At 40.5% G+C, this 9,898-nt stretch overlaps 1 protein-coding gene across 2 annotated transcripts in view; it reads left to right on the forward strand.

Annotated features, from left to right (window-relative positions):
• The window catches only part of LOC130082712 (E3 ubiquitin-protein ligase TRIM39-like), a 32,658-nt gene extending 26,542 nt beyond the window's left edge, over window positions 1-6,116 (forward strand). The window contains exon 6 of one of the 2 annotated variants that reach the window (XM_056247568.1): window positions 5,265-6,116. In XM_056247568.1, coding sequence (XP_056103543.1) covers window positions 5,265-5,755 — 491 coding nt within the window. In that variant the 3' untranslated portion in view covers window positions 5,756-6,116. The remainder of the gene's footprint in view (window positions 1-5,264) is intronic. The other variant, XM_056247567.1, reaches the window with a different exon arrangement.
• The last annotated feature ends 3,782 nt before the right edge of the window (window positions 6,117-9,898 follow it).

The raw sequence follows: 9,898 nt of genomic DNA on the forward strand, positions 1-9,898 counted from the left end.
GAATTCATAAAACCCTGAGGGAGTCGAGTATAGCAATAATGCTTAGTTTTGAAAGTAAACGCTGTTCTAGCCCTGCTTTCTTCCTTCAATGGGACTGACCAGAAACCGTTGGCTAAATCTATTTTCGTCAGTATCTCACCCTTAGGTAGACCATTAGTGACGTCTTTTGCGTTTATTAGATATCTAGTGTCTGGTTCAGTCACTTTGTTCAAAGATTTAAAGTTCGTAACTAGACGAAAACCATTATCTGGTTTCGGGACAGCTTGTATTGGGGAGTTCGTGACCGCATTGTCTATTTCTTTAATTACCCCCAACTGTTCTAATTCTTTGATTGTCTCTTTGATTTCTGCCAACGCCCTTTTATTAATTGGGTACTGTCTTTGTGGCTTATGTATTCCTCCTTTTATTTCATACTCATATTCCTGTTTTAATAGGCCCACATCATTTTTGAATTTTGCGGCCCCTTTTTTATGTTTTTCCAAAATTTCCTTTACTTTCTTTTTGTCCAGAATAGTGTCTTTTACCATTCTGTCAATTTCACCCCTGAGGTCAACTATTTTCATCCATCTGACTGAGACTTCTTCATTGCTTTCTTTTACTATGGTACAGGCGTCTTTTAGCGTCATTAAATTCTCTGACTGATTAGGAATAATGGCTATGCCTTCCCATAAATACCAGTCCGAACAAACTGGACTTTGGTTTTTACTGAAGCCGTATACTCTCATCATGCCACTTTGTTTCTCTGCGCCTGCTGGCAAATCGTTAGTACAAGTTATTTCGGCTCCTGTATCAAGAATAAAGGTTCTATCCTTGTAATCTATGTAAAAGAAGCCGTCTATTTCTTTAATTTGGTCAGATTGGATAGTTGCTTTTCCTCTAGGGGTTTCCTATTGTTGTTTTCGATGCAACTCATTTGTTCTCACTGATTTTGTTCTAGCTTGGTCATTATTGTATGAGCTCTTTACAGCTGGCCTCTCTCTAGCCCTTTTCTCCCTTAGTCTGCCCTGTTGCTCCGGGGTCATCTTATCCCATTCTTCCCTCAGGACATATGATGAGCCATTTGGTTTTGATCCATTTTTGCTTAGTGATGCTTTTTGTGCCAGAGTAGATTTACCTGGCCTGCCCCGGCTTTGTGATCTACTTCTCTGCTGATAGCTATCTGTTCTAATTGGTCCCCTGTGTTCCCTGGGATTTTTTGGCTTATCAACGTATCTAGGCCCCTGTGGGGCATTACGGCCCTGCACGTTTTTGAGTCTATCTGACTTTCTAAGACCTTGCTGTCTGGTATTTGTCAATTTATTGAAACCCTGATCACTCTTTTTCTCGGCTTCCTGTTAGGACCGTCTGTCATATCTGACTGCAAATGTTTGCAATTCATCCCAATCAGTCTCTTTTCCCCACGTTTTCAAAGGGGTCAGGCCTGGTAGGTCTTTTTCAAACTTCAGTAGTTCTTTCACTGTTTGTACTGGATTTTTGCCTTTATGGGCTCTATTTTTGCAGAAAATTAGGACCCCTGTAGGATCCCTCCCTCTCTTTTAGCCCTTTCTCATACTTTTCTTTTGCAGTAGCTCCAGAAATGTTTTTCTGGTGAAGAGAAATATCGTCAATTTTTAAATCTAACCCTACCAGTTGATTAATCATAAGCTCTATATCCTCATCATGGATATTTGGCCTCTGACCCAGCTCCACTATCTTTTGGCAGCTTTTCATGTTATCTTTATGATCAAGTTTCATCCCATTGAACATGCCAATTTCAGTAGCGGTTATCGTATGCTTAGTTCTCGCCCTAGTTCTTCTCACAGGGCTTTGGTATATCTCTTCATCTGAGGAGCTAGACCCACTTGGGTCTGACTCTACCTGGGATACTTCTGGTTCCCTGTATTGGCCTCTGTTCCTCGGGGTGCTTTCTGCCATTTTCTTTTTCTTCAGAGAACAGTCGGCTAGTCTGGCTAAGTCTATGCCCAGACCCCCTCTGGGCCCTTGATCCTCATCTACCTCGTCATATTCTAGTTCCTCTTCTCTATCTTCCTCATTTACTGGTAAAGTCTCTGCTGGCATCCTCCTATTATATATTGCTTTATTTGAATCTATCAGTACTTCTTTTCTTAGTTCAAAAACGTCCCCCATAATAGGATCCCTTCCTTTCCGATTTTTATGTTCAGGAAGATGCATTCGAAGTAATAACGATAGGGCCTTTTGACAGGAGTCTTTCTATTCTGCTAGCATATCTTGCTTGGCCTTTGCACTGGTATTAGGCATGTCTAGAATTTCATCAGCAGTAGGCCCTGTTGCTGCTAGTAACATCTTCTGCAGATATTCAGGTTCCCTGTTTGAAATTCTTCTTTGTAGTCTATGTCCTGGTCTGGTTGGGGTTTTTCTTCCTGCCAGATCTATGTGCTCCCTAGCATGACTACTGCTCTTTCTTTCTTGAGATAAAGGCCGTGCCCTTTTGTGATTAACCCTATTTCTTTGTGCGATTGGTTCGTCCCAAAAATTTTCATCACTTGCTTCTCCTTCCCATTCATTTTCTTCACCCTGTCTGGGCTCATTTCCTCCTGTGCTTTCCACTGGAGCTTCTCTGCCTACACTGCCAACAGCCTGGGACAGTTCATGCATCATTCTTTCGTAAGTGGACCCTAGACTCTCATCCTGAAAATCTAATCTTCTCTGGGTACTAGGGCCTGGTCTTTCCCCATCGGAAAAATTAATTTCCGTATTCTGAGAATCTCGGCGCCTTCTCTGGGGAAGAGCTGTACCATCGTACATTACTCTTGTTCTACCATAGTATACCTCTATACTAGCATCAGCGGTTGGGTTGTATGTTACATCCATCCCTCAATCAAAATGCACTTTGATTTTATCCCCAGGCGCTCTATTGTTGTTTATGCGTTCTATGATGGCCCTTACATCTGCTGCTGCATTGCAGATAAACTCTTGGCCATTATTTATTTCGTTATCTCCTATATTCCATCCTGCCTCTCCTTCTTTGGCAGTTTTCTGTCTATGAAAATTATCACGTTTAGTTACGACGATTTGGTAGACGATCGCCGGCTGAGGGACAGGAGTTGCACTTAAGTTTGGTGGCACCTGAGCCATTTGAGTCATTTCAGTTGGAAATGCAGGCTAAGGAAAACTCTTATTTCCTTCTCTTAAGGAAATCATAAGACCCTTCACTTAAGGGATTCTTATCAGTTTTAGTCAGATACTCTTGGTTCTGCTGCGCGGTTTCTCTCGCTTTTCTCTTAATAGGGCGTCCCCTATTGTTCAGCGAGTCTGTCTAGGTCATCCAGTTGTTGATTGATCTAAATTCGCTTTTGCTCCGGGTCTATTAAATAGACAGACGAGCCCCCATGCGATGGATTTTCACGATTAATACCGTTCCGAATTATAAGACATCCGTTCAGGACATCAATATAATCCCGCGGTAACTAAAGAGCCTATCCTTTAGTCGTGTCCTCAAGAGTTAGGTGATCAGTCTATATAAATTCGTATTCTATTATAGAGATAATAGATTTCCCCTCTATATTATAAGTCTACCTTTTGCGGTACTCTTCAACCGTGTTCGCACTATAACAGTTTGTAGTACACATATCACTCTATATGTTTACATGTTATATGCTGCCTCTTTGGCTAGGCTGTTTGATCAATCAAATTCAACAGTGAATTATTCTTATCTCAAAAGAATTCTCACCCCTTGTTGTTGGTTCTCCCCAGAAAGAATCTTCTTGATTCAGTTGAAGGAAAGTGAACAGCACTCAATGATCCAAGGTCCAGTCAGATGATTATAATAAATGTAACAGAATTTATTAAAATAATCAAATGAAAAAGAAACACTTGTTACAGATCAAAATGAGTACTAACTAACAGATAGATACTAGCTAGGCTTGAAGCTTCTTGCCTCTGACAACTGCTGGGATATCAGAGTGTTGTTTGCAAGGAAGAGCGAAGTGTCCGTCTGACTCTCCTTCTTTTATAGCCAGGTTTCAACCGGTACTGGTGGTAGCTATCGGCAATTCCTTTCCGTAGATAACAGCAAATACTTTACGCAGCTAACAGCAAGCACTCTCCGCAGCTAACAGCAGTCACTTTCCGCAGATAACAGCAGTCACTTTCCGCAGATAACAGCAATCATATACGTCAGCAGGATACATTTAGCTAGCGACAGCACACCCTAATTCTCAGTATATAGGAGGTGAGATAACATAAACAGTGCATCTGGTTCTTGGAAACTGCCTCAGGCAGGGTGGGGGTCTGTGTATCCTGTGCATGATAACGGCAGTTTTGTGGGTCAAAGGTTTTTTCCTCAAACAAGTCATACATAGTTCATACATTGATCATTCTTTTCATTCGTTGTACATTTCATAGCCCAGATATTTCTTTTATTCTGATCATCTTATTTGTTTCATATTATAATGATATTATAGCGAGTGAAATGTCACACATATGGGCCATCTATATCACAATTTGAAGATTCCGTCAAAGACAGTTTTGATCCTCATTTTTAGGAAAACTGTAAGTCTGATCCGTTATAAAAGATAAAGCCGGAGTCAGGACCGAGTCTGGAGGTTTTTAGGAGGAGTTACAATTAGAACATTTAGTCTCAGAATAATAATAATAATTTCTCAATCTAACATAATGAGTTAGTCAAACACAACAGACCGTCAGAATAAACTGTTTTAAACCGACACACAGACTGTCCACCTTATTCCCAGCTCCCATGATTCCATTTCCTTGCGCGACTTCCTGTCACTGAACCGGAACCGGAGGTTTCCATGGTAACGGTCATAAACAGTCTATGCTAGCGGTGTGCTAATCCTCTTTTTAGAGAGTTTGGGAACTAAAACATGCGGGAACACGACCTGTTACACCGACAGTAGCGCCCGAGAGTAAGGAGGATAAGAGCCAATGAAATGAAGATGATCAGAAGCTGCTGAACATCACACACACACACACACTTACAGTTCTTCATCTACAGCAGAAATCTCAACAGATCTCATTGATTTATTATTATAACTTTCCCAAAGTATCAGTTTCTCTTGATGGACACAAATGTCTGAATCCCATATTTGATGTTTGTAGTTGATGCCGTTAAACGCTGATGATAAAAACGAGTGTGAAACTAATAACAGCACTGACAGTGATCAGAGGAAAATGAGTTTGATCAACAGGACGAGTGTCATAACTCATAATAATCTGTGTTGGGTTCACTGTTGATCATTATATGAAGATCAGAATAAAAGCATGTGTTGATTGTGTCTCATCAGCTCCTGTGATTCTGGATCCAAACACTGCAGATCCACGTCTCGTCCTGTCTGATGATCTGACCAGTGTGAGATACAGCGGGAGCAAACAAACTCTTCCTGATAATCCAGAGAGATTTGACGGGTATCCCTGTATTCTGGGTTCAGAGGGTTTTAACTCAGGAACACACTGTTGGGATGTGGAGATTAAAGAGTGTTCATGGTGGAGTCTTGGAGTAACTACACCATCAAACCGGAGGAAGGGAGGAGGTTTCTTCAACACTGATGTCTGGAGTGTGTCGTACGGATGGACTCCAGGTTCTAGTTTTCGTGTTAAACAGAAGCTTAATCGTGTGAGAGTGAATCTGGACTATGACGGAGGAACGGTGTCGTTCTCTGAATCTGTAACTAACACACATCTACACACATTCACAACCACCTTCACTCACACACTCTTTCCATTCTTCTGTTGTTATCTTGGCTCTGTGAGGATCTTACCGGTCAATACTCAGTAAAGTTACTCCTGTAGATCTGGATCTTCCTGCTCTTATCATGTTTCCAATATTTAACCCATATCTCATGAGTAAGAGTGCTGTAGATCTGAGTATCAGTACGGCTGCTGTGATTGGGCCGTGATGATCACATGACTGATATCCAGCACTACACACACACACACACACACTCTCATGTTGCTTTAACAGATCAATAAACAACAGTGAAGTTTGTCACTTTGCTCATTTTCACATAATTATATAATATTTTTCTTCTTCTAGAAACTGAGGCTAATTCTACACATGCACAGTTTCAATGAATTTGTAAATGAATAATTGTTTATTTCAGTTTAAATGATCGCTTGCTCACTTAAGTACACACATGTAAACGATAACCATTATAGGGCGATGAGAGGGTCTTCCCATTGGAGGAAGCGTAACAGCTAACCTGGGTCATGTGACGCTCCTCAGCCTATCAGCCCATCTCTTCTGTTTGGACTCTTTTTCCTCAACTTGTTTGTGGTGGCATTTATTATTTTATTAATGTGTACTTATGATATATCCACACTCCCTATCAAACGCTCCAACTTTCATCATCAGGTTCTCTTAGCATGGGCTCTAATTTATAAACTTAACTTTTCACCACTTTTAACTCATCTCCATACCGGCGTGAGTCCGATCTTCAACCAGACAACTGGATAATATTCTGACTGTTCCGATCCAGTCTGACCTGTGACCCGTGACCTTTGACCTCTGACCCGTGACCTCTGACCTGTGACACCTGAATCATAAACACACACCGTTGGCCAGAGGAGAACTGGGTCTGGGTTCTCTCGAGGGTTTCTCCATTCTGTCCCTGATGGAGTTTGGTTCCTCCACTGTCGCCTTGGCTTTTGGCTGCTTAGTTGGGGACATTTAATACTCAACTATATTATTGATCTGCCTTACTTCAGGTGGACGATGACGCAATATTCTTCTAGAAACAAACTTTGTTGCATTATTTTCATGTTATCACTGTGATACAATCTGTATTCAAAAGGTGAAGAAAATCATTTTCCCTCTTTGTTATATCTAAAACTCTTTTTTTCTTTTTCTTTTGGAGTTAACTTGTTCTACTTTTCAATTTGTCTTTGTCATTTTATTCACTTGGTGTGAGGGGTATACAAGAACAGACTAAAAGGAAAGCTGTATTTTTATTTTCTACAAGAAACACATGCTTTAGCTTCAGATTTTAATTTCTGGAAAAATCAGTGGGGAGACAATATCTGGATGGCTTATGGAAACAGTAAATCTGCTGGCGTCGCCATATATAAAGGGAAAAATCCTTAAAAATGTTGTTCATGATTAAGGAAAATCGGTTATTTTAGTTAATGAATTTATGTAGAATATTTTCATTATGGGTAATATATATTGTCATAATAATAGTCATAAAACACACACCTTTTTGCAGAATTTGATGAACAAATAAATGCCTTATTGAATTCCTTCATCAATGCTTAATGAATTTTTTTTGGGGGGGGGGGGGGGGGGGGGAGGGGGGGACTAGAACTGCATAAGTGACCCCATCAAAGACTGTCAACCTCAAAGATCCTTCAGAGGCACTTATGGAGAGTACAATCATATATGTATGCATTTATACTGTTGTGACATATGGAGACTAAAAATCCCCAGTTCACTTGGAGAAACGAGATTTATCTGAGAGATCCAGCATTGGCTTCTGGTTTATTTCAAACGAGTTGCTAGACAGTGTGGAAGAAACCAAGATGGAGCCCTCAGTATTTTCTGATCATAATATGATTACTTTAGTACCGTGTATAAGGGATCAATCAACAAAATATAAACCAAATTATTGGAAATTAAATAATACACTTCTGAGTGATAAAATCTTCAAAGAAAAAGCCAAAAAAAATCATAAATGAAAATTTGATAAAAGCAAAAAAACACTAAATATATGGCAAACATTGGGAGTATATACATGATTCCAGATCCTAGTATATGGCCATCAAAAGGGCAAAATAATGATCTAAGGAAAAAAGAACAAGACAAGATAGAATACTTAAAGGAACACTTCACCCATTTCAACATTAATCTTTATTGAAAGTGGGTCATATATGTAGTCGACATGTAAAAGAAATTTTGAATTTGGTGCCCTCTTGACCGAGAAAAGACAGAAAATAACTTTAGGGCGCATTTGTATGAAAGACAACAACTCCCACAATGCACCACATTGCACAGCTCCGCAAGCCACTCCCACTACTCCAGAACAGCGCAAACATCAGATAAATCACTCGTCTACAAGGCTAACGTGAGCTGCCACCAGAGTTAGAAATTCATTTCACACAAAATGTATAGTTAGTTGGCTGTGGCGAGCAGGACGAGGGACGTGAGAGCGGCGCGAGGCCGGTGGCGTGAGTGATAATGATCGACATCTGTAAGACGCACCGGTCTCTCTCGCGTCTCTCACCGAGGAGCGGACGCATAAAACGAGGAGCGACGACAGTCCAGATCGAGAGAGGAACAGGCCTGATTTTATGGTGTGTTTTGTTTCTGTTGTGTGTGGCCAGCAGTGAGGGGCTGCTGGCTTATACTTTTGTTTTGTATTTGTTTATTTTACTATTAAAATGTTTAAATGTTCGCCGATTCCCGTCTCATTCTTCCCACAACAACGAACCCCGTTACATTGGCAAACTCATTAGCGAATTACTCCTCGTTTGTATTTCTTTCTATATGGTGAATTATTGCATGATACCTGTATGTTCCAGTCAGAACAAATGCGGTGCGACACTAGGATTGTTCACATCACAACACAAACGTCCGTGTGCTCGTCTGATCCAGAGATTTCGTCCAGGAGAAATTGCGATCGTTGAAATTCTCTGCAGCAGATGGACTCTGTCCGTAGCGCACAGCGAGAGCACACGCACCAGCAGCCCGCCTCAGCTCGAGCCAGTCCGGGCTCCTCGTCCGCTTCAGTCCGCCTCAGCGCGAGCCAGTCCGGGCTCCTGTGCTCCTCCTCAGCCTCAGCTGCTCTTCACTATACTGCGGCTCGTAAAGATAGCCACGAACACCGGATTCGAGCAGCAGAATTTCAAAATCCTCTTCTTCCATATCATGTTTAGTTTCTTCCGTCATTGTCGTAACTTCCTATCTCCACAGCGCTTGTCAGCTTAGCTTCCAAACAAGATGGCTGATATTGCTTTCTGTATCTGCAAGTGAAGTCCCACCCACTGATCTGTAATAGGTCTGTAGCGTGAGTGAGTCCCACGCCCTGAATAAATGATGAGCTTGTGTTTGTAGTCTCTACACTTTTCAATGAAATGGGACTTCCTGCTTTTTATGACGCAAAATGACGATTTTTACGTCATAAAAAGCAGGAAGTAAAACACTTAAATCCTTATTTCTCCCATCTCAGGGAAAAATAAAGGAAAAATCCACGATCATTACAATATATGACTGGGTTTCTAACAATACAAAGCTTAATGCAAATGGGTGAAGTGTTCCTTTAAGGATATAATTTCTGAATCAGCGAAATCACAAGCTGACATCAATATTTTATTTAAATGGGTAGAACATGGTGAAAGGAATTCGAAATATTTTCATAATTTAGAAAAAATAAATGTTAGTGTTAACAGTATATATAAACTTAAACTGAATGATCAGATCTCTGAAGACCCCCCAAAAATGTCTAATTTTGTGGAAGAATTTTATAAAAAACTCCGAACACAACCGTTGTCAGAGCTCATGTTTCCTCTCTTGGATAAAAAGTGTGGCTCAAGATATTGATGAAACCCAGAAGGTCATTTTGTGATCAAGACATTTCCCTAGAAAAACTAAAAAAGCGTATTAGTAATAATATTTGATTAATCTTAGATTTAATTGATTATAAGGATTACATAACCAATAATAGTTACATTATAGATATGTGCAAAGCCTTTGATACTGTGAAACATGATTTTTTAATTGACGTATTCGATTTTTATGGTTTTGGTCAAAACTTTAAAAGGGCAATACAAACTTTATATAGTGACTGCAAGAGTTCAGTTCCACTTCCATGGGGAACTTCTGTAGACTCAGCATCTCCCGGGGCAAACACCAGGAGATCCGGCGGCTCGTTACTATTGCTTCTGGTCATGCAGATATATACATCATAACTGCTTTCAAGGCATCAGA

Source organism: Rhinichthys klamathensis, unplaced genomic scaffold, assembly GCF_029890125.1.
Source record: "Rhinichthys klamathensis goyatoka isolate OS25496 unplaced genomic scaffold, OSU_Roscu_1.1 h1tg000049l_1, whole genome shotgun sequence".
Lineage (NCBI taxonomy): Eukaryota > Metazoa > Chordata > Actinopteri > Cypriniformes > Leuciscidae > Rhinichthys > Rhinichthys klamathensis.